At 43.5% G+C, this 26,264-nt stretch overlaps 1 protein-coding gene across 1 annotated transcript; it reads left to right on the forward strand.

Moving 5' to 3' along the window:
* The first annotated feature begins 488 nt into the window (after positions 1 to 488).
* On the forward strand, positions 489 to 24,900 carry wbp1lb (WW domain binding protein 1-like b). The gene is given in 12 exon segments (XM_083655643.1): positions 489 to 656; positions 13,264 to 13,366; positions 16,588 to 16,749; positions 24,040 to 24,047; positions 24,049 to 24,063; positions 24,065 to 24,256; positions 24,258 to 24,332; positions 24,334 to 24,411; positions 24,414 to 24,558; positions 24,561 to 24,712; positions 24,714 to 24,755; positions 24,758 to 24,900. Coding segments are annotated over 12 exon segments (1,191 nt in total). The 5' UTR covers positions 489 to 569; the 3' UTR covers positions 24,890 to 24,900.
* Positions 24,901 to 26,264: the final 1,364 nt, after the last annotated feature.

Genomic DNA, 26,264 nt, shown 5'->3' on the forward strand with positions numbered 1-26,264 from the left:
GCGGAATACCAAGATACCAATAAGTAAAGTTTGAAATATGATCCCAGTAGAACTGAGTGACTCTCATCTCTTCTGAACATGTGAGCGTGTGTTGTGTTCACATTAAATAGGGGCTAGGGAAAAAGACGTCAAGATACAACAAGCCCTGGCACTGGAGACGCACAGATCTGTGATTGGGCAACCTGTCTCCAGCTGGCCCGAGTTGTCCAATCACAGATCAGTCCGCAAAACGAGTGGTGGTCAACGCAAATCCACACACCCATCACGTTGCGCACATGGAACTAGTAGAGGTGACCACGCCACACCCAGCCGAGGCAGAGTCCCCCCTGTAGGAAGGAACAGCTTGTGTAACAGCTGTATCAGCCAGTGGCACCGTGAGCAACCAGTTGCGCCAACGTTGTCCCTTCTTTAAATGTCCAATTACGCAGAAGAGGCGGCGCATCATGCAGTGGCCTGTCAGCTCGGCAGGGGCCGTGAAATAGTTTATAGGTTTTTTATATACAGTTAGTGAACAACATTATTTTCATGCGTATGTTTTTTTGCTGTAAGTGCAGCCAGTACTTGGAGGAATGAGAGGCGTATGTCCGTCTCTTAAAATGGGATTGTTTTTGCACGTTGTTGGCTCTGTCACCCCCACCGAGTCCGCAGCAGACAGGGTAAGATTGAGCATGCCAAAAACAAGCTGGCTCTCTCTGGGTTGCTAACAAAGTAGCTAATGGTTGCTAGCTAGCTAGCTATCTAGCTAATTTAACAAACAGACTAGCGTTAACGCTAAACGTCAGCTAGGTTATTCCGATAGCCCAGTCGTCAGTACAGTATAGTGCATCGGTTCACGTCAGTTGTTGGTTAGCGTTAACTTAAACATAGTGTGCTGTCAGTTAAGAAAGCCAAACAGACTCTACGCTACACTAGCTGATAGCTAACGTTGTAAAAACAACCAAAAGAGAATCGCGGCCTTACTGATGTCTTCTGTTTATTAACTAGAAGATCAATCGTAATTCTTAAAGTAAGAAGTACTTAGTACTTTGTGGCTGCTAGTCAGCCAGGTAGACGTAAGTAACCACTTTAGTACATTTTGTGATCATCTTAACTAAACACAGTAACATTGTTATGCCCTGGGGACTCTTGTGGGGCTAAGTGATCATCTATAATCATCATTCATCACCATGTTTAGGCTGTAACAAAATCAACAATATATATATTTAAAAGTAGACTACTTAATTAATTTTCTAGGTTCGTTTTTTTTCCTGTATTGGATTTGGAGAGCATGAACTGAAGTCTGAGTTTGCCTCCTCCCTTCATCTCCATCAGTCATACAGCCAGATATCAAAGCATAATCAAGTTGACTGTGATGGCATAGGAGCAATTTCTGGTTAGGGAACAGTAACGTTAATACATTTTGCAATTGAGAACCGATTCCACTGCTGCAATATACCGTTATATGATATGTTTAAGTCCAGAAGTCAGTATTCCATTCACTGTAATGAAGTGTCACCAGACTCGGACTGTAGATTATATTCAGATTTGAATAGACTTAAAATAATTTTCAAAATGTTCAATAACAATTGCATCCTCCAAGATCATGGTATCCCCTTTTACAATTTATGTTGTACACCTATAGCTATGCTACAGTAGCCTAATGCCCACCAGTATTGTTTTTTGCAGGAGTTGTGTACATTTGTGTGGGATCCACTCAAATGTAGGTAAATATGAGTTTTTGATGGTAAAAGGCACACAAGGCAAATCTTGACTAGCATGGCACATTTGAAAACACACTGGAAAACGTTGGGAAGAAACAATGACATTATAATATGTTCGGTCTACTGAGATGTGGCATTTTAGGCCTAGAACAGAGGTTTTCAAAGTGGGAGGCAGGCCTCCCCATGGGGGCTCCAAGCAGTTTCAGGGGAGGCTCAGTTGAGTGGAAGTGAAAAAATATTACATTAGTTATCAAAAGGAGAACACATAGAATAGCCTAAATGTGATTTGGTTAAAGAGATAGTTCAGAGATACAATAGTTTTTCCCAGAGTCAGAAACTAATAAATGCCTTCAGACAGATATTTTTATGCATTTGGTGAAGTCTGAAGTATGTCAAACAGCAATAAATAATCAGGCTATCTTGGCTCAATAGTTGAGTGTCTATGGGATCAAATAACGTAATCAGGCATCCAGGAATTGAGTGAGGGGGTTCACCTTTTTCCAAGCTTTGTCTGGGGGGAGGCCCACAGTCTCAGACTTTGAAAACCCCTGGCCTAGAATGAGCACAACGAAGAGGTGCTTACTTGTTGCATAGGCTGTGAATACATTTTGCAATTTTGAACCAATTTCACTGCTGCAATATAACGTTTGTTTTATATTTAAGTCCAGAAGTCGATATTCTATTCACTGTAATGAAGTGTCTCCAGACTCAGACTGTAGATATCTTATTATATTCAGATTTGAATAGTTCAAATAATTTTCCATGTTGAATACACCAATGCCACTTTTTCATGATGACATTTTCTAGTACTGTAGGCCTAAATTTAAAGTATTGGCTGATAGTGATACAAAAGTCCATACTTTTTCTGAACAATCTCCATTGGACAAATCAAATGTCCCTTTTAATTTGTGAAAAAATAAGTAAATTTGTTTTGGTTTCTGTATTGTCCTATTGTAGCCTGATATTGACTCTATAGACCACAAGACCAGTGGTTCTCAAAGTTGTTTTGGAAATGCCTTAACGACCTAATTGTAATTGTGGAATATTATGAACCAGGTACCTCATGCTATTAGAAGATTGATTACCAAATGCAGAGGGCCCTTGGCAGCATTGCCTAAATATTGCATAATTGATAAGCATACTTTTTGCCTTGTTTATTTTCTTAATTTTGTCTGCTTTTTGCAAGTTTTATTTATTTAATTATTTATTTATTAGGTATTCACACAGACTACTTAGGTTTTCACAGGGTAGGCTGTCAAAAGTTTTCAATGATGATGTAGCAATGTCTATGCATTATGTGACATCAGTGACATAACTGATGACATCATCACTGACAATAATCAATGTGTGTCACAAATCACTTATGCACAGAGCCATTGTGACAACATCGGTGATGTCATAAATCACTGATGATGTCACATAATACATAGACATAATTGAAACATTGATACATCAATTAGGATGTGACATCGGTGATAAGGCTTTATGACATCATTGATGTTGTGACATCATCAGTGATGTGTGTATGCGTGTGCTTTAAGAAAAAAGCCAAATTATGTTCTTTTTATCATTTATTATCTGAAAAAACGAAAACAAACAACGGGTACCGCCTTGATGTGGTAGAGAAGCTTGAGTGTCTCTCTGACCCTGCGAATTAAGCATAAGGCATAACACCCTGCTAGGACTAACCATGCTGGACAGGTCAAAGGGTAGATAGAGGCCAGACCAAAATGCTTTCCAGTAATAGTGAGTTAGTGATATGACATGAAATATGCAAAATGTTGTAATATTAGTCCCTTAAGGTCAATGGGTTCAGAGTCAGACTGTCAGCATGAATGCTCTGTACGTCTCCTGCCGGACGTAGGACTGCTGGTCATTTCAGTGTTCCTGTGTCACGGCTATATTGTACTTTGGTCAAGCAGCTGGACTCGGTCTAAATCTGGCAAACATGTTGTAACTTTGGGATCAAATCAAGCAACTCCTCCAGTTATACATTTGTTTAACTGTCCGTCTCAGTTGTTGAATCGCTGAACACATCACTTTTGTGGAATGTGTGAGATTAATGCTTGCTACTAATGTTAGATCAGTGCTTTGTTATCATTTGCTGTAAAGTCTGGCAATTTATTCAATTTGCATTTCCCTGTGGTCATCAATACAGTTTTCTCACTGGCAGATTATCATTATCTTGTCTTGATTAGCCTCTTCATACAAAATTGCACTCTCTATTTGTTTACCTGTTATCACTAGACATCAATGTGCTAAAAGGTGTCTTAAGAAGGTCCTCTGAAAGAATTGTGCCGACATACAGTACCCGCATACTTTTCCTTTATACGAGTTTGCTCACAACCCCCGAAAAAAGTGTGCCCATGGTGCATCGTCTCCAGTCTCCACCTTAGAAATCGAGCGTGCGCTGCGCAGCGTGCGATTTCTAGTCTTCATAAATGAGGACCACTTTTATGACTTTTGAAGCGTAAATGTGATTTTAAAAAATCACGAATTTCAGAAAGTGCTTCAAAAGGCATAAAAGTCGTCCTCATTTATCTTGCTGAACACAGTTCACAGATTCATAAGCTTTTGTTAACCAAAGACCTTATTTCAGTTGACTATCTACTGCTACTGTTATTGTCTAGTAGTTCAGTATTTCTCAACCTTTTTACAGTAAGTACTACCTCAGACATGACCACCGTAAAAACATGAGAGGGAGGGAGCCCCGCTTACCACCAGTGGTACCTGTACCACAGGTTGAGAACCACTGGCTCTAGTTTGTGTCTGTATTTTATAGGCACTTATTGAAAATTATTTAAAAAACAATCAAAACAGATCTATTTTGTGTGCCACAATTTATTATCACACGCTTAGGAACGGAAGTTTAAGTTCAGTTATCCTTTATTTTCCCCGTGGGGAAATTCTCCCTCTGCATTTGACCCATGGGATGGACCGGGGTTCAAACCCAGGATCTTCTCGCTGTGAGGCAACAGTGCTAACCACTGACCCGTCCAACTATACATTACATACAGTGGTCATGTTAACCAAATATTTTCAGTCTTTTACCAACCCCCCCCCCCCCCCCCCCCCTAAAAATGAATGGTTCTAAAAGCTGTCTGACAGTTTAACACAGGTAATAATAAATGATCACATAATTTTTACGACCTCTCAAAATGACAGACAACGAGGAAGTCTGCATACATGTGCTTATCGATACATTCATTCTTGCGCAGCAGGCATGTCCCAAAGTCCAGCCCGGGGGCCAATTGCGGCCCGCGGACCAATTTGAAGTGGCCCCCGGCTTGTCTCTCAGAAAATACTATATGTGGCCCTCCACACAATATTGGTTAATCAAGCAAGTTTACCTTGCATGTTTTTTCCCCCGTTCACCTAACGATGACCTCACCTAACGATGACCTCACTATCATACAGTTTGTAGACGAGCACCAAGTGGGAACAATGCAGGCGGAACTAATGTTTTCAGACAGTAAACAAAATCTTTAAAGTACAATTGTATTTGTATGTTTCTTTTTGCTTTGTTTTTTTTTATAACCCATATGGTGCGAGAAGCAGCTGACCGTCCAGTATCTTCACATGATCCAATCTGGCCCCCGTTCAAAAAAGCCCCCGTTCTTGCGTAACCAATGGTCACTGGCTACTGGGACGCAGTGGTAGTATCACATGGCCCTGGGGCTACATCAGCCCACTTAACATTCACCCCTCTCGGGCGTCCGGGTAGTGTAGCAGTAGATTCCCTGCCTACCAACACAAGGGTTGCAGGTTTGCGTCCCCCTATTACTTCCAGCTTGGCCGGGCGTCCATACAGGCACGATTGGCTGTGTCTGCGGGTGGCAAGACAGATTAAGGGTATGTGTCCTGGTCGCTGCACTAGCGCCTCCTCTGGTCAGTCGGGGTCCAACATTCACTCGTCCAAACTCACTCCATACACCGTGACGATCCTAAGCTCACTCTTCTCATAAGCGTCACGTGACCACCACCAATATGGCTCCGTCATCCGTGTTCATGTTGCTTATGTAGGGCTTTCAGGATGGAGATGCTAATACGCTTGAAAAATATAACCTTTCCCCCTTTCTGCCAGGCAAGACATCTAACATCTGCAACACTTTTTCAAATGTGTATCTTCACCAGTGGGTCAAAACTAGGGATGTTCATTTTGAAAAATTTCCAAAATCGATAATCGGTGAGAATTAACGATCAATTATCGATTATCGATTTTATTAATACTTAGAAAATTTTCAATATTTTCATTTTTTTTTTTTTTTTTTTTTTTTTTTTTTTTTTTACAAAATGAATGCCTATGGCAGAAAATACGAAAGACAACGTGTTCTCCTCAATGAACTCTTTATTTCAATGTGTCTCCTCTCCAACACTGCTGTCCCCGGCGCATGCCGGTGTGAATTTCCCATGTTTAAAACAGTTTTGTTGGCACAAAGGCCCGTGCCCAGCCAGAAAACTAGAGACTATATGAAGCTCCACCTCACGTTAGTCGGCTGTGCAATGGAGTGGGGCGAGGAGTAACGAATTCCACCCAAACCTAGTCCAAAAAAAAAAAAAAATTTTTTTTTTTTTTTTTTTTTTAAATAATTAAAAAATCGATCCAAATGCCACAGGATCGATTCCAATCCTTAACGATCGATTATCGATTTTCGATAATTGATGAACATCCCTAGTCAAAACATACAATTACTGGCTAACAAAGATCCATTCAGTGGCTGATTTTTCCTTTATAATGGCCAGAAAAGATTGTAGAAACAGCTGCTTGATGGTGTCTCTTTTTTAACAAGGATTTTTTTTTACATTTTTAGACTCAAGAGCTAAGATGACTCCAGGCTTAATTCATGTACATGGCCACATGGGTAGGTCAGGCTATTGACTGAGGGAAAGAGCAGTGAATAGAATACCATACCCTGCTCATAACATCATGGGTTAAAGCCAGGCCATGACCTTTGTCATGTCATACTCTCTCTCCTCTCTCTCCCTTATACTCTCTCTCTCTCTTACCTTCGCTCTCACTTAAAGGAACACTCTGCCCATTTTCAACCAGCTTTGTATCATTAGAACATCAGTAGTATATCAGAAAACTGTAAACGGTTTTGAAGTCTGTTTGAAGACAGTTATTGAGTGTTAAAGTGTGGACCAGTGACATCACTGGTCCACACTAACTCAAATTAATAACTCATTAACTCAAATCAACTCTCAATAACTGTCAAACTAGATGAATGACTTCAAAACCGTTTACAGTTTGAGAGTTGATTTGAGTTCATGAGTTATTAATTTGAGTTAGTGTGGACCAGTGATGTCACTGGTCCACACTTTAACACTCAATAACTGTCAAATTAAATGACAGACTTCAAAACAGTTTACGGTTTTCCGATATACTACTGATGTTCTAATGATACAAAGCTGGTTGAAAATGGGCGGAGTGTTCCTTTAACTATTTAGACAATGTGTACCGTTTAAAAAGAAACCAGCTTTCCTTCATCTTTGCCAAACCGGCTCTCTCCAGTTATGTTTTAAAGTTAATTTAGCAGATTAGTCACACTGAGATTTACACCCTTTTATCATGTTACTTCAATGACTGAAGCAGTAGAAGTGAATTAGTGATATGACATCAAATATGCTAACTGTTGTAATATGAGTCCATTAAGGTCAATGGGTTCAGACTGCTCTCTACGTCTCCTGCCTGAAGCAGGAGGACTACTGGTCATTTCAGTGTTCCTGTATCACGGCTAGATTGTACTTTGGTCAAACAGCTGGACTCAGTCTAAATCGGGCAAACACGTTTTACCTTTGGGATCAAATCAAGCAACTCATCCAGTTATACATTTGTTGAACTGTCCCTCTCAGTCGTCGAATCGCCGAACACATCCTCTTGTGGAATGTGTGAGATTGCTTGCTGCTAAAATGTTGCATCAGTGTTTTGTTCTGTACCCCACCGTACGGACGGAGTGTAACCTTGATGACTGAGTGAAAGAACATTTTTCTTGTGTGCGATAGAAAAAATAAAGGAGAGGAGGAGGGTCACGGAGGTCTTCAGCAGTTAATCTGCCCCGTCCTGCAGACTATGATGATATGACTATGCGGTGAAGAATGACCTGACCTGAGCGCTGGAGCTACTTATCTGCAGGAACAGTATTTGTTAGTCGTCTGCCGGCTTTTGGACTGTTCTCATTGTCTGCTCATTTCAGCAGCTTCTCATTATTAGACTTGATTATTTTCTAATGCGGCAGTAATGTCTGGCAGCTTCTCATTATTAGACTTGATTATTTTCTAATGCGGCAGTAATGTCTGGCACCGTAGCCAAATCCACCGGTAATCTGGCACTGGAGCATGAGAGAGGTGGATGCGTTCATTGTAGCCTGTTTGGATGGGAGACAGAGGAATCTAGTCTGTCCAGATTTGGTTGCTCACTGTCTGTGTCTTTACACACGACAAGTGGGGGGACAAAACCAAACGATTGGTCATTAGGGGTGGGGAAAAAAATCGATACACCACAGTATCGCGATATTTTGCCTGACGATATTGTATCGATATTTGGACGCCAAGTATCGATATTGCAAAAAAAAAAAAAAATTGCTGGCCATGCCAGGCCACCGGGCTACTATGAACTTTAGTTCCAAGGCCAGCAGTAAACAAACGGTAGCATATTTTCATTTTGTTTTAACACTAACAGTTTTGTCATAACAGTAGGGGTGTCACGATACACTCAGTTCACGATACGATACGTATCACGATACTGGGTTCACGATAACGATACGATACGATACGATTTTAACAATATTTTTTTAAACTTGAATAAAACAAATATATGACTGGAAAAGTAGTATTTTATTTGAAATGCACAAATACAAAACATGCTGTTGTGGGAAATTGTTATTACAATAACAACTAGAAAAAACATGAGATTGGAGATAAGGCTAATCTTGAAATAGAATGAGTTACACCGTCACTTAGATTTACTTTGAACTAAAAGGTTTCTCAGCAGTATAAATTCTCATTATGCATCTTCAGTTTTTCTTCAAACTCAAACAACAAGACTTTTCTTAATCTATTTTTTATGCATCTTCAGTTTTTCCTGTCAAGTAAACAGTTTTGCCAGAAACTCAATTGAAGGGTTTCTCTCCTGTATAACTTCTCATGTGTCTCTTCAGAGACTTGTTCAACTGAACTACTTTCCACACATTGAACTTCAACAAACAAAGACGTTTCTTAGTCTATTTTTTGAAAAAAAAAAAAAAAAAATTGCGATATGAGATTTCATCTCAACGATACATATCGTGACGTTTTACTATCGCGAAATTTCGTGGGACGATATATTGTGACACCCCTACATAACAGTAATTTACAAATTCCTCAGTTACTGAATGGGCTGCACAAGATGTTTTGTGTAAGTGAAGTGAAGTTGCAAAAACTACATAAGTACAGTAGTCCACACACACATCCAGTTAAGGTGGACTGTAAGTAGACTGTAACAAACAGTTCAGTTTGTCAGGTGCATGCAACTATGACATGACTTTATGAAAGTTGTTGGTCTGTCTACTTGACAATGTTGCTGCAATAAAATGGTTGAAGTCAGATGTACAGACTGAAAAATTGTTCTTATATAAACCAGCTGTTGACAAAGTTTTCCTTTGGGGACATCATTTGCAGTTGAAAAAGTAAGAAATCGCAATATATCGAAATATCGAAAATATCGCAATACTATCGTATCGTGACTCAAGTATCGTTTCAGTATCGTATCGTGGGCATCTGGTGATTCCCACCCCTATTGGTCATGCCTGCTTTCAGATCACTTGGTTTTTCATGCTCTGTTGATTGATTGAAGCACATGCTAATAGCATGATGCTATCACCTCAGTTTGTTTTTCAGGGACGCAAGATGACACAAAATCAGTTATATTTAGCTTAGATGGAGCTTCTTCTTTTTTGTTCTTGACGTAGGCTGCTGGGCGTATTTGCCTCGCCACTTTTACCACATCCTGATCTACTCGGCTATCTGCTGTACGCAACACAGGCTATATAGTGAAGGCCTAAACAAACTAGATGCTTATCTGGATTGAATTGCAAAAAGGGCCCAAGCCTGCCAGCTGGAGAGTGTGTATGGCGGAGAATAGTTAAAGGAACACTCTGCCCATTTTCAACCAGCTTTGTATCATTAGAACATCAGTAGTATATCAGAAAACTGTAAACTGTTTTGAAGTCTGTCATTTAATTTGACAGTTGAGTGTTAAAGTGTGGACCAGTGACATCACTGGTCCACACTAACTCAAATGAATAACTCATTAACTCAAATCAACTCTCAATAACTGTCAAACTAGATGAATGATGAATAGTTTGACAGTTATTGAGAGTTGATTTGAGTTAATGAGTTATTAATTTGAGTTAGTGTGGACCAGTGATGTCACTGGTCCACACTTTAACACTCAATAACTGTCAAATTAAATGACAGACTTCAAAACAGTTTACAGTTTTCTGATATACTACTGATGTTCTACTGATACAAAGCTGGTTGAAAATGGGCAGAGTGTTCCTTTAAGTCAGTGAAAACGGATGAAGTTGTTGTTGGACAAACAGAAACATCATGTTTTAATTGCCCAGAGAGAATTAAATCCATCTGCATTGAGTCAGAAGAGGCCTGGGGTTTAAAAAATAAAGGTCAATTTAGAATGAGGATGAGTGTTTAACCGAGCAGGTTTGTGTTTATGTCGACAGTTAGGTTTCTGCTAATCGGGTGGGCTGTGTGAAGCTAATCATTTCTGTATTAACTACCATTCTCTCTCTGTTCCTCTCTCTCTCTCTCTCTCTCTCTCTCTCTCTCTCTCTCTCTCTCTCTCTCTCTCTCTGTTCCTCTCTCTCTCTCTCTCTCTCTCTCTCTCTCAATGTCTTTGTGTCTGTCTCTCCCTGTCTCACACTTATTATACTGACACACACGTACTTCTCCACACATCCCACCGTGCTATATGCCATGTTATTATCGTGCAGTGCACTCCAGCTAAGGGCTCACTCGCCACCAGTGTTGGGCAAGTTACTTTCAAAATGTAATATACTACATATTACTAGTTACTTTCATTTGAAAGTAATAAGTTACTTTACAATATTACTTTCTGTGTAGAGTAACTCGTTACTTATTTCACTACTTTTGCATTACTTGCCCTACAAAACAACAGCAGCAGCAGAATGACATCGCCGCCCCGGAACCATCCCGAAAAATAATTTCAACCGCCTTTAAGTCAGAGTAAACGATCCAAAATTCTAAATGTTATTCTTTTCCTTTGTTATTGTCATCTATAGTGGTTATTTGCATAAAAACACACAGTTTGATTAGGAAATGATTGTATATTTTTTAAATATGTGCTTTGATTTAATAAAATGTAACTCAATTTGTAACTTGAGGTACTTGACAAAGTAACTGGTATAATATTACTGAAATCCTATAAGTAATAAGTTATATTACTGAGTTACTGCTAAAAGTAATATATTACATGTAATATGTTACTTTTGTAATGACTTACCCCCAACACTGCTCGCCACTGCTGCTTGTAAATTTCCGTAAAGCAATCTAGTGTTTGGGCCTTGAGTGAGGTGGGGGGAGGTGGTGTTGGGCAGAGAGGGAGGGAGGGAGGGAGGGAGGGAGGGAGGGAGGGGCAGGCAGGCAGGCAGGCAGGCAGAGAGAGAGGGAGTGAGGGGCAGGCAGGCAGGCAGAGAGGGAGGGAGTGAGGGGCAGGCAGGCAGGCAGAGAGAGAGGGAGTGAGGGGCAGGCAGGCAGAGAGGGAGGGAGTGAGGGGCAGGCAGGCAGGGAGTGAGGGGCAGGCAGGCAGGCAGAGAGAGAGGGAGTGAGGGGCAGGCAGGCAGGCAGAGAGAGAGGGAGTGAGGGGTAGGCAGGCAGGCAAAGAGAGAGGGAGTGAGGGGCAGGCAGGCAGAGAGAGAGGGAGTGAGGGGCAGGCAGGCAGAGAGAGAGGGAGTGAGGGGCAGGCAGGCAGAGAGAGAGGGAGTGAGGGGCAGGCAGGCAGAGAGAGAGGGAGTGAGGGGCAGGCAGAGAGGGAGGGAGTGAGGGGCAGGCAGGCAGAGAGGGAGGGGCAGGCAGGCAGGCAGGCAGAGAGGGAGGGAGTGAGGGGCAGGCAGGCAGAGAGGGAGGGGCAGGCAGGCAGGCAGAGAGGGAGGGAGTGAGGGGCAGGCAGGCAGAGAGGGAGGGGCAGGCAGGCAGAGGGGCAGAGAGGGAGTGAGGGGCAGGCAGGCAGAGAGGGAGGGAGGGAGGGAGAGTGTGAGAGACTTGTTTCTTCTGTGTGGGATAATGAGCCATGAGGTAGAGGGACTTGCCTGGGATATTTGGACCCTGCATCACCATGCCTCTCAATCTGGGACCTTCACTGGTAATCTATAAGAAGACAAGAGAACCTTACTGAGAACTTTGGCTGCTAATCATTCATCTGATCTGGAAGAAAACATCTGAGGGATCTACCTGGACAAATCCAAAGGCCATTATTATCAGTGATGACACTGTCTAATGCTCCCTCGTCTGTCTTCTTTGAGCACTATCCTGCTCAGTATCAGTGTTGTTGATTATAGCCAATGTCCTCACAGAATAGAGACTTTGTACGGCTCTGATGGATATCAGTCATATCGCTGAGTGATGTTAACTTCTGACCATTATCCATTTGAATCTGAAAGTTGAGACAAATGCCTGACTTGATTTGAATGTGAATGAAAGCAGTTGTGCTGAACACCAGCCATCTTCTGACATGTAGATTGATTTATGCTGAACACCAGACTTCTTCTGACATGTAGATGGCTTTATGTAGGCTGTGATGGTTTTTCAACTTTGGATTAGCCTATGCTAAACCGTGAGTTGAAATTGGCAACTTGATCATGTGTTGGCTGTGATTCAAAATGTGAATTTAATATGATGCTTGGACACTGAGATTCTAGCAGCTCAGCAGCACGAGTGGTTAGGTAGCACATGTCCATTCTGGAGCCATAGGTGAGTATCAGTGTTGGTCCCTAGATACCCACAGGGTTATTATATTTATGCTAAATCTATAACCAGGCATGTAATTTAAAAAAAGGCATGTAAAAGATGCTTGAGTAAATTGAAACAAAAATGTCTTCTACAGCTACCTAAATCACCAATAATTATCAGGTGTTAACTATTATGTTAATAACATGTAATTTTTGACTAGATAAAATGATCTATGCATTTTTATTTTTGAACACAGGACCTATGAAATGGCAAATCTGTGTAATCAAAATGTTCAAATAAAACAAGAACTAGAGTGAAGCGTTAAGCTAAAACCGGCAGAGTCCGCAAACTGCAACCAAACAAAATGGAAGTAAAAATGGAAAATTAAATAGTCCAAAAGTAATAGTGCAAATTAACTTTCAAAGTCCTGATAGGCTTCTAAGCTTTTCCGTGTTCATTCATTGAACAGTATATTAGTGTACTACTGAGCAGTGTAGTATAGTGGCTGAGAGTGGCAGTTGTACAAGCTCCAGGATGGATACCTTTGGAAGTGACCATTGAGTGTATGTGACACGTATTGTTTCTTGTCCTGGTCTTCCAGAGCCTCCTGCACTGTGAGGGGGTCAACAACCAGAGCTACATCTGTGAGTCAGGACACTGCTGCGGAGAGTCACAGTGCTGCAGCTACTACTATGAGCTATGGTGTAAGTACTCATCCAAATACCTCTCCATCCATCTTTCCTTCATTCTTTCTCACTTTACTCTCTCATAAAAAGAGAGAGGTGTTGACATAACTTCATTCAACTTAAGCTGTGTTCACACCAATATATTTATTTTTCGCTCTGTCGCTTGATTCAACCCTTTGGAATCGCTCTGTCGCTCTGTTTAAATCGTTCATCAACAGGCACAAGAATTGACGGACATGTGGGGGCTATAACGTTACGCAATGTCATGATATTTGTCCACTACGAGCCACCGTCATTGTTTACAAGCTAAAGCCTATCAGCGTGCTCCTAATGCGAGCTCCATACCGGTAGGACAGACTTCACTTCATGTCAGCTGTCAGCCTGTCAATGTGGTTTGTTGCCACACAATAAACCAGCGGTTTGTTCCAAGCCAGTGTGATCCTTGACTCGCTCTCACACGGCAGCCAATCAGCGTTGAGCAGCGAGCGACTGATGCCAGCGTATTTTCGCTCGAGTTGGGATATTTCATCTCGAGCGACGAGCGAATTTTCTCCTTATCGCTCTGTCTCTGTTGCTCGGACGCCCAGCGATTTTTCTCCCAGGCGAATATACGCTCAATCGCTCGTTTGCATTGACTTTGTATGTAAACTCGACGCCAGCGAAAAACTTTAATAGGTCGGTGTGAACGCACAGTGTGTCATTTAGGTTGTCAAAATTATTGATAGTATCGATACAAAAAATGTGAAATGGATACAATAATCATTTGCAACAGGTATTGATACTAGTAAACGGATACAATTCTCATTAAACGGATACAATAATCATTTGCAACAGGTAGTGATACTAGTAAACGGATACAATTCTCATTTGCAACAGTATCGATTAAAAAAAAATCAAACATACGTACTGATTTTCCCCTCCCTATCATGGTGGGTATCTGTTGCTTCAACAAGCTGAAAGTGTTCTGATAGGCTGATGACTAGAGCAGCAGGGTAACCTGCTGTGTAAGTACAATGTTTTAATGATGTCTTAATGCCTCCACGGCTCCATACCCCCCCCCCCCCCCCCTTCTGAACTTAGGGGTGATATACTAATCGTGCATTCCTTTATAACTGGGAACTGGTAGTCTTACGACTTCAAAGGTCATGAGCTGGGCGGTGACGTCATCAGAGCTGGTATTTCCCATTCCAAACTCGTAGGAGCCTCAGCAGCCCCAATCTCACAAATCCAAGATGGCTGCGCCGCCCAACAACAGTAGTAGTAATCGCAGTAATATTGTTTAGCACTTCTGTTTTGTGTGTGTCTCATTAAATCAGCTGTACACACAGCACTGCCTAACTTCCATCTCTGTGGACATGAGGCTGCAGTGTTTGTATGCGCAAAATGCCGCGAAATGCCTTGTTATCAACTGTTATTGCTAACAATGGCTAGCCTGGCTAGCGACTGGATGTGACCAATGAACAGTGAACTTCCCAGCTCAAGTTTTCTGCAAATGGAACGCTAACAAAACGGATGTGACGTCATATAGCCTCCACATCCCAGTTATTTTGCGATAAAGGAACGCACGATAATACTATCCTCCTTCCTTCAGAAACTTGGAGACATTTCATATGCGTTCAGATGTGGCACATGTTCTGAGAAGAAGCGTTTGGAGACGATTTTGCCATTCTCTGAAGCGCTAAAGTAGCTAGTCCATTATTGACATTGTTATTTTGGAGAGAGACAGACCCCCTCGCCCTGTAGTCCTTGAAGTGACGTTCTCCACATTTTTCCGTGTGGACGCAGCGGAGATGCACTAATTTCAAATGCACTGCAAGTAAACACAAACCGGTCAGGGAGTCGTGTTTTTGAAGGCGTGCTCAATTGTGTTCCTCCCTGCTGCTGTTTAGACTGGATTGTAGATAGCACAATTCCCTCATTAAAAAAGAAATAAACAGGACTACATGCCACATGCAAAAGGATTCTCTTAGAATGTCTCTGAATGTTTGGTTTCACAACTGATAGAACATTCTATAGAATTAGAATGTGGCTCTCATCCATCTCCACTGTGCGTTTAGAAGAATGAGAATGCATCTACTAATTTGTTTGCTGTGTTGGCATGTGATTAGTCTTTTCTTTTTTTCTTTCTTCAAGATTTCAGCTTTTTCTTTATTTTTATCTGATATTTTTTCCTGATATCTCTTCCTTCAAGTCGGAGGTGGGACTTTTCAACTGGGAGATTCCCAACTCCGAGTTGTCTGGAATGCAGCATAAGACTTGGCATGTGATGTAGCCACAGTGTAAAATATGTGGTTGCTCCATAGAGGATGGATTTGGAAAGACTCAATGCTTTGTCGTAGAGATAAGAATGGACTTGGCCCTCTCAGAGATCATTGAATTGATTTCTATGCCAGGAAATGCATAAGGCATTCCATACCAGTACAGAAATCTTCACTGTGGTGAGACTGAGGACCTGATTTTGGTGTTCCCTTTAATCTGAGACACTGTAGGTCTGTGGTGTCAGCAAGGACACGATAGCACCACAACCTAGTACAGTGAAATAATATGGCTATGGCATGGCACAATTATTCATATATGATCAGTGTACAATTCTGTTATAAATGTTGGCAGTAATGAACCACTCCATCTAATTTAGAATGTCAGCAGCTGTGTCTGAAACTAGTGAAAAAATGTTGACAAAGTGGATTTTCTCCCTGAAGTCATAATTGTGTTTAATGACGATGATCAGAATATCTAGCAAAAGAAAAGAAAAGAGAGCTGAGCCAGAAGGCAAAGCCCTCGATCTACCAGTCGATCTTCGTTGCTGCCCTCACCTATGGTTGGCCGAAATGGGTTTCCTCAGGGCATGGCAGGCTGGCATCTCCCTTAGGGATTAGGCGAGAAGTTCAGTCATCCGTGAGGGACTCTGAGCCAGTTGAGGTGGTTGTGACATCTGGTAAGGATGCCACCTGGTCGCCTCCCTAGAGAGAGGCACGTCCAGCTAGGAGGAGACCACGGGGCAGACAGAGGGCTAGTTGACGAGATTGTATCTCCACGCTGGCCTGGGAACGCCTCGGGATCCCCCAGGCTAATGTGCCCAGGGAAAGGGAAGTTTGGGGTCTCCTGCTGAGATGGCTTACCTCCGTGACCCGATCTCGGATAAGCGGTTGAGGATGGATGGATGGATAATCATTTTATCCATATTATTTGAGCCTTACCGTAACGGTAACACTTGAGTGTGTCTTCTCTCCTTACCCTAGGGTTTTGGTTGGTGTGGGCCATCATCTTCATCCTGAGCTGCTGCTGTATGTGCCACCATCGCCGCACCAAGCACCGGCTGCAGCAGCAACAGAGGCAGCACGAGATCAACCTTATCGCTTACCGCGAGGCACACAACTACCCCGCTGTGCCCTTCTACTTCAGTAAGATCTGCCCCTAGCCCTTTGCAAACAGCTGCCACATTTTGATGAAAGTTGATCATTGAGTAACCGAGTACTTAAATCAGTAGATCAGCCGATCCAAGTACCGCATTAACATCCATTCCTGCCATCAGTATCCAGTATCCAGTAATGGGTTCTTCGGGAGAACCCATTAAATTAAAAGGAAGAACTTCTTCCTTGGCCCATGCTACACCCTTCTGCAAGGTTTTTGTGAAAATCGCCCCAGTAGTTTTTCCAGACTCCTGCTAACTAACAAACAAACAGACAGACCAACAGACACACATGGCACCGAAAACATCACCTCCTTGGCGGAGGTAAAACTCATGAATGTTGCACATCATTTAATTGGACATCATTAACACATTAAGTGCCATAGACGACCTAACTCGTCTTACATAATCCAGCGCTTGAGTGCCAAGGACGAGCTAACTCGTCTTACATAAACATTTTTTTTTTTGACGGTGGGACATCAATCAACCCCTTTTACATCTTCGAGATAACTATTGGAGCAAGAGAATGTGTATAATCTATTTTACCGACCACTAAGTGGCGACAGAGACAGAGAGAAAGCCACAGCCACGGGACCCGTGGACCAAAAGCAGCCGCCTCCCGCGGAAATGGCTTGGCGATTTTACAGTCAGAAACGAAGGAGCCTCATTCTCATACTGTAGGCGGGGACGCTTCGCGCTGCTGCGGTGGGGGGTTCCAGAAATGGACTGGGTGAGCAGCATAAAGCCTAGAGTCGCACGGGGCTTAATCGGGGCTCTCAAACCCAAGAGACAGTGAGACCTATCCACACTCGCTGCCAGGGAGAGGCTGCTCAACTCGCTGGAAACTCCCAGCAGCACAGACGGAGGGAGGAGCCCGGAGACACACACACAGAACGGACAGAGATCCCCTCCCCCCAGAGCCGCGGAGCAACGCGCGAACACACACACACACACACACACACACACACACACACACACACACACACACACACACACACACACACACACACAATACAGTATACAGACTCGCCCAAAGGCACCCACAATCACAGGCAGGTGACTGTTCTGCTGAATTTCACAAAACTGCGATTATCTCAGCTTGCTGTCTCATACGCTAAAACCATGCTGTACTCAACGGCTAATATCTACATAACTACTAACTCTGCAAACTAACTCTTTTAGACAGAGAAAGCACACATTCTATTAGTTATTTTTAGATGATTGGTGTTCACGAAGTCTTAACAGAAAACAGATCCTCGGCTGTTGTAAAATGAGCCAGAATCCTCAAAAAAAAAACCTGGCACAACTTACCTACAGGATTGAAAAAATGGCTGGCACTCAATGTGTTAATAGACTATCTCTCTGCACCCACAACTCTGATTGACTTCCAGCATCCCTGGTTTTGCATCATCCAGCTTCTTTTTGCTGGCAAATGAGCAGGGAGCTCTGGATGCAGCCATGCAACATGGAGGAAAGAACATTGTTCATTTGCATATTATACTACCCACATTGTAATGATACATGCTGGTTGAACATCTGCAAAGTTGCCCTTTATAGAACGGTGACCTGCATTTTTAAAATGTAAAGGTTTACAGTAATGTAAAATGTAAAGGTTTACAGCCTGATATTGGCATTCTGCAACTTTGCAAAATGTGATTGTCGGCTACTCGTTCATAGCGATCGATTAGCTTTACTCTCCCAGGATATCTCCAGCAAAACTGAGCTATTATATCTTTGGTTCATGTAAAAATGGTCATAATTAATATTAAAGGAGGACTTACCCCCTAGATATGTATCAGAACAGTGATTTGAAAATACCTATGGAAAAAACCAAGAAATTACATATGCTCTTGTCTATACTAGACTCTTTGGCTGTGTTCAAGTCAAGATTCTTTTTCGGAAATCGACGCCATTACAGTTTGCCTACTGCCTCAAAAATAATTTATTTGAGAGGGGCAATATCTTTATAAATATCAACAACTAGCCAACGCTGGTGGTCTGTATGGAAAGACTGTTGCTCAAAATGGTTGAAAGTGATATCAATTTGGCCATTCAGTGGCGAACTAGAAATTTAATTATTTTTGTCCCATTTTGTCCCATGTGTGTGTGCGTGGCTTGTCTAAACTTACGTTAACTCGCTGCTCGCAGCACACAGCACAGTGAGGACAAACGCCCCGCTCTCAGCTTATGTACCTAATCACAATGCGAGATTTCTCCACGTCATTCCCTCGCCCAACTTTCGATAAACCGCGCCATGAAATCCGTTTTAAATTTTCGTTTATGGGCTTTTCGTGATTCTTGTTAAAAGTTACTGCAGCGCAGGGCAGTGTATGTGACAGTCACCTCCAGTGAAGAGCTCCCTCCGCCCGCGCGTCCCCGATGCCTGGAGCACAGCAGCTCGTGCTCGTGCTCTAAAAGGCAGGGTGCCTCCGAGCTGCTGCGTGGCCGCAGAAAGTGCTCCAGACAGCAAAACACACACACAGCGAGTCAACCCCCCCCCCCCCCCCCGTTGCTTGTACACAGTGACGATATTACAGTAGCCGATGTGTTTAGACCAGCTTTGTCACGTTGTCACGTCGTAGTATAGCGTTATATTTTACATGTGCGCTATACTGCGATAAGATTTGTTTGCGGAAGGATGAAAGTGAGGCTCTCACTTTGATGCTGGGCGAGAGAGAGTGTGCTGTGCTGCCCAGTCGCTAGTCGCTCTGCTGACAGGCAGAGGGGGAGAGAGAGAGAGAGAGAGAGAGAGATCGGCTCCCTACAAGCAGCAGAGAGAGAGAGAGAGAGAGAGAGAGAGAGAGAGAGAGAGAGAGAGAGAGAGAGAGAGAGAGAGAGAGAGAGAGAGAGAGAGAGAGAGAGAGAGAGAGAGAGAGAAGAGAGAGAGAGAGAGAGAGAGAGAGGATCTGCATGGGGAAAGTGGGAGAGAGATATGATGCTGCTGCTAAGTGCACTGGCTGCGCTATACTGTAGGCTACACTCCATTCACAAACTGCACTGGTCTCTGTGACTAGGTCTGTGACTAGGCTCAGAGCACTGCTGCGCGCGCCCCCGCGGGTGCATGAGAGCAGACTCTCCCGTTTGACTGGCCGGCAGAAAGTGCTTCCAAGTCGGACTGATAATATAAACAACATAATTAGAGCTTATCCAGGTAAGATATTAATAAAGTAATGACACATTCAGCGGGAAACTAACTATAATTAAGACATGTGCCAACTTTGACGACGTTTGGTTCAGTATTTTAAGAGCAAACTTCAATAGGAATAGGCTTGGAGTTGTGAGGAGCCGAAAGGGTACAGGGGGAGTAGTGGAGTAACTATCTTGAAATCCCATAGTCTTTGGTTCACCGTGACGTAACGACGTGTCAAATATCCCATTCATTTGAGAAAAGAAAAAAAAGCAGTGTTCGACCCCTTAGAGGGCGCTTATGCCAGATATGCTGCTGAAAAATGATACAAATGGTAAAATGGCAACAGTTTGGTGTCAAATGTGGAAATTCTGACCAGAATTCTTCACACATCACCCCCAAAGTCATATATATTGGTTAAAAGCTGAAAAAAAGTGTTTTGGAGGTAAGTCCTCCTTTAAAGAGATGGGAATGTAAAATAAGAGCATAAACTCAAATGCTTCTACGAAGTGTCATTAAAATAGGGCCCAGTAGTTTTTCCATAATCCGGCTAACAGACAGACAAAGGGCACTGAAAACCTAACCTCCTTGGTGGAGGTAATAACTAGAACAAAGCGCACTTTGGGCGTTGCACCTTTTTCCTTGACCCTGCCCTGACACACACACACACACACACACACACACACACACACACACACACACACACACACACACACACACACACACACACACACACACACACACACACACACACACACACACACCTACCTCTCACATTCTAGTACAGTACCAATAATATTGTATATTTGTACATTAAGGTCATGGTAATAATTTAATTTGTCACATACAAAAAAAGATTGTGTAAACAGATAAGGTCAAGGATAGAAATATAAGTTCAGGTGGGAAGAGATAGGAAAGCATGAGTATTTAGCTGTAGCCTCGGCAGCTCCAATGACCTGGTCAGCCTCATTCTCTGGTGATTGTCTTCACGGCCCTTAGCTGAAAATGCGATGATATGAGACAACCAGTCACCATGCATTAATGGAGTCAATACACTTTTGAAGTCCACTGCCAATTTTGTACAATTCAGCATAGCGCCAATTTGGCAACGCAGAGTCTGACGACTAATAAGACTCTGGGATTGTAGAGTCCCCCCCTTCTGTCATTGTTTACCGTCCGACGATGTCGATGTCTCATATGCAGCAAATTATTATTATTATTAATTAGCCGAAATGTCATCATCTGGACCTAAAACGTTGCTTTCACGTATCTCCAGAACCGTTCGTTCGATCAATCATCTGGACCTAAAACGTTGCGTTCACGTATCTCCAGAGCCGTTCGTTCGATCATCATCTGGACCTAAAACGTTGCTTTTCACGTATCTCCAGAGCCGTTTGTTCAATCGGCACTGACTGCACTAGTATTGGTAATAATAATAATAATTGAAACTAAGCATAATGTTCTTTTTTCCACAAAGGCTGCATTTCAGCGCTGGTTCATCGTGTTGGTTTGCCTACCAGTACTATCAAGCCAGCTATAATAAAACAAAACATTTCAGAATAAAACCCATATTGACGTTATCAGGATGGCAAAACCCATGGTGATAACGTGATCTCACATGGTGTTTCACTCTACCTACAGTATCAGTCTGGACTTACAGACGCTCACATCGATTTCAGTGGGCGGGAGTACGTGCCTTGACAGACTTGTTCAGCCAATCAGTGTCGCCAAATCCACTCGGAAGAACAGTGAAAAAGTCTTGTTCCCCAACTCCACTGGTGCATACTCTTGTTCTTGTTTAATTGTTGTTAATGAGTATTCTGCAGTAACTGCACTTATCGCTGTGTTTACTCTACTAACGTTAACGTCACCGGCGCTCGTTGCTTCGGGAGACGCCATTACTGCTTTGTCAGCAGCGTCCCGATTGGCTGGTCACGTTGTCAACTATGGTGCAGGTCCCTGATTGGCCCGGTTACATTGTCATTTCTGGAAACCACGGAGCGAAACAGAATGTGAGTTCACGTGATGTGATCAGGATGATTTGACCAGGCCGGCAGAGTAATACAAAGTATCTAGCTATCCTTGTATGTAATCTGATTACCTACGGTGGCAATACAAGTGAATCTGAATCTGAATCATAATTGAAAGCTTTTGTACACAGACCATGAAAAAATATTAAACTTTTTAGAACTACAATGGGCAACTTCAAAATCTGTGTCAGCGGCTTCAATATTCGATTACCACCTTCACCAGCCATAGAAAAAGTCTGAACACTCTCTTTGTATAGGATTTTGATACTAGCACAATTGTAATATTCTTCTGCTAGACAATGACATAGTTACAATCAAGTACATTGATTATATGTTGACAGGTCAATAAAAAGGTCTGATGCCTTTTAGCTTAGGGTGCTTTCTCACTGGGAACGATTTGCTTTTGTTCCATTCCGTTCTGTTCCGTGCCCAAGTACGATTGCCCCCCCTCTCCCTCTCCCCCGCTGGTCAGCTTTCACATTACAAAATTGAATACTTGCAGAGAACACTTGTGTCATTAACTACGCCTGCAGTGTATCCTCGCCCGTGTGTAGTCTATGTGGTTCGGTACAGTTGGCGTTCACATTCGCAAGGTGTTCCGTCCCCCGGGCACGCCAAAGCGTTCCCCAGACCACCTTTTCAAGTGGACCCTGTCACGGTACACTTCCACGGAACGCAACGTTCACAACTCATGAAACGAACCACCCCTCGGGTCGATTTGGGGACAAGTGTGTTGGGTTCCGCTCCCCGGGTCCCCAGTGTGAAACCACCCTTAGTATGTGTCAAATCTGCTAGGTGTGCAGATAGACCCATGTAGCAGTAGAGCCTCTTAACAAAAGACCCATTTTCAGCCATCACAGCCCTACCAGCTGTTGTAGGTCTCAAGTGGAGCTGACATTTTCACACAGGCTGACAGTTTCCTTCATTCCTTCTTGGGCAAATGTGGGTCTTGAACTCTGGAGAGATTCTTTTTGCTAAAACAGCAGTTTTTTCAGTTGCATCACACAAAGTGGTGCTGAGAGAGCAGAGAGCCATCCTCCCTGGTTTCACTTCAGCATCAGAACGGACCCTGTTTACATGCCCCAGTTTTCAGGAAATGGCCAGCATTGCCTTCTTGCCTTCTTCTCAGGCCCTCACACTGCTCAGGCCCTCTGCTGCTGCTCAGGCCCTCACACTGCTGCTCAGGCCCTCCGCACAGAATAGACCTAGAAATGAGTTCTGTTTTAACCCCAAGTGTTGGGACGCTTTTGCCCCCATTCAGGCTGTTGTTGGGATTATGCATGTATGGGATAAGAGCAATGTGGTGTCATCAGTGATGTGAAGTTGTGACATCAGTTTGTGACATCATCAGTGATGTCATAAGAGCAGGTAAGCCCGGACAGCGGGCGAGCTGCAGAGCGGGCTAGGGGAGCAAGTGAGCCCGCACAGCGTCCGAGCTGCAGGGCCACCGAGCTGCAGGGTGGGCGAGGCCGCTAGCAAGCCGTGCAGCAGGCGAGCCTAGGAATCGAGGCCTAGTATATTTATAAAATAACCTAACACTTTTTAACATAAGTGCTTTCCTTGCTAAATACAGTATATATTACTCTAGTCAAGTCAAGTCAAGTTTATTTGTATAGCACATTTCATACACAGAGGCAATTCAAAGTGCTTCACATAAAATGGTTGACAGGAAAAGAAAAGAAAAGAAGAGAGTAAAACGGACATTTAAAAGCATCACAACAAAACTTTAAAAAAAAGAGTATAAAAAGTGCATTAAGCAACTTCATAAAATGGACAATTAAAAGCATCACAACAAAACTTTAAAAAAAAAGAGTATAAAAAGTGCAATAAGCAACAGGCGCGGCAGTTGCAGAAAGAGCTAAAACTTATAGAGGACTCATTGGGTTTGCATAGTAGCTGTCAGCAGTTAAAAGCGACGGTAAACATAAAAGTCTTTAGTCTATTTTTAAAAGTAAGTAAGGTTGGGGGCAGATCTGAGGTCTTCAGGCAATTTGTTCCAGCTAGCAGAAGCATAGTGGGTAAATGCAGCTTCCCGTGATTTGATTCTCTACAGGGATAGATGTGTACATCTCGTCAATGGATAGACACATAGCTGATATTGTCTTTCTTTTCCTCTCCCCTTCAGGGTTTCTCCCCAAACTACCTCCTGCCCCGACTATGAAGAGGTGGTCAACAGGCCCCCTACTCCCCCGCCTCCATACAGTGCGTTACACACGGGTCCGACCTCGGTGGCTACCAGTCCACTGGCCACTGAGCAGCAGGAGTGCCACTGTCCGGTCATCCAGTCCACGTCGGTGCCCCCAGTCTCTGACACCCTGTGCTCCAGAGCGAGCCCGGAGCACCCGGGGGCTCCCCGGCATGGCCTTCAGGCCCAAACCTGACAACAAACCTCCGCAGACGCCACTGGATTCAGGCGCCCATACTGCCGTCAGGTGGGCAGCAGGACAGGCTCACTAGGGAGGGGCTCGCCGGCCAGGAGAAAAGGGGCAGAGGTGTGGGGGCGACTCCTGCAAGGACCCCCTGCTGCTGAAGGACCCGGGAGGTGTCGGAGGCTGCGCCGAGGACAAAGAGCGGCACCCCAGTGGCAGGAGGAGACGCTTCACAGGGGACTCGGGGATCGAGGTGTGCGTGTGCGGCCCGCGCGGGGCGGGGGGACGGGCCACGAAGGCACGGAGCCCATGGAGCTGAGGGAGAGCCTGCTGGGGCACGAGGGGGACCGGGAGGAGGAGGGCGGGGGGGAAGGAGAGGAGGGCGGGGACTTCTGTGAGGGCTGCGGTCGCTGCGCCTCTCTGGGCGCGGGACGAGGAGCAGGCGCCGGGCGGGGCGGAGAGGCGGGTCGCGTTGCGGGCCGGGCCGGAAGCCCTCAGCAGATAGGCAGCAGCAACGTCTCGCTCCACCCGCCCGTCTGCCTCCTCCACACCATCAGCGAGCAGGAGGGACCACACCACGGCACCAGCACAGAGCCCCAGGGCTGATACACGGCTGATCGGAACACACCTTTGTCGAGAGAGAGAGAGAGAGAGAGAGAGAGAGAGAGAGAGAGAGAGAGAGAGAGAGAGAGAGAGAGAGAGAGAGAGAGAGAGAGAGAGAGAGAGAGAGAGAGAGAGAGAGAGAGAGAGAGAGAGAGAGAGAGAGAGAGAGAGAGAGAGAGAGAGAGAGAGAGAGAGGCATTGTTTCTGAGCAAATCTTTTTAGGACTGAGTGCTTTCATAAGTGTGTGTTTCTATGAATGTGTGCATCTTGGATAAAAACAGTTGTGGGTGATGTGAGCAGGAAGTGGAATCTCAACTAAAAGTGATGTTGAGAGAGACCCGCCCCCTTCCCCAGCTGGAACAGTGGCCTTAATAACCTGTGTATCGTGAGTTTTAAGCCCGTTAACAGCCCGTGTCAATTGAAACAGCTCATACTGCATACACACAGCTCTTCTATGGAGGAATCTAGCGACACAAAGTTAATGACTTGGATCTGGACTTATCCACTGCCCAGGATGTAAGCAGCACCACTCACTGGGTGCATCCAATTCAATTCAAAAAACTTTATTAGTCCCGCAAGGGGCAATTTAAGGCATGAATACTGCAAACAAGCTGTACTTCGTACACATCCAAGAACAATACAAAAAACAAGACAATAGAGAGGCAAACTGACTGCCTACTTCCTGCTTCAGCACTGTACCAGAGATTTTCATTTATTTTCCCATAGATATTTCGTAAAATGCTTATAAAAATAGTTTTACTTGTTCAAACCAAACGGTTTAGATATTAGAAACAGGAGAGACGACATAACATTTCACTCTGACCAAAACTTTTTTTTTAAATTGCGGATTTAAAGAAAATAATTTTTCAATCTAGTTTTTTAAGTTTTGGTCCGAGTTAAATGTTCTATGTTCTCTCCCGATTCTAAATATACCGGAACCGTTTGCTTTGACCAAGTAAAACTATTTCTTATAAGCATTTTACGAAATGTCTATGGGAAAATAAATGGCGGATCACACAGAGCAGGAACATTGTGGACGAGTGCAATGTCAAATCACCACAGTGTGTTTATGCAAGCTGATACTGTACAGGGACACTAGAACAAGACCGTGTCGGATGTCCCATTAGACTCATGCTTCTGAAGTGCTTTTTCAGCTATTACTAAAACCGCTCGGCCTTGTTTATATGTTCATTACTCTCTATCTACCCTGCTAGTGATAGATAAGCTATAAGTGCATTAACAAATCTTCATGTGAAGCAATTCCTATTTTGCACAAAATGTATTTAACGTTGAAAATTGAGCTTTTAGCTTAAAAAAATCCAAGCTAAAAATGCCATGTAATCCATAAATTCAGTCTTAATTTGCAGTACGTGATTTG

The sequence above is a fragment of the Poromitra crassiceps genome (assembly GCF_964638095.1).
Source record: "Poromitra crassiceps genome assembly, chromosome: 19".
Classification (NCBI taxonomy): Eukaryota; Metazoa; Chordata; class Actinopteri; order Beryciformes; family Melamphaidae; genus Poromitra; species Poromitra crassiceps.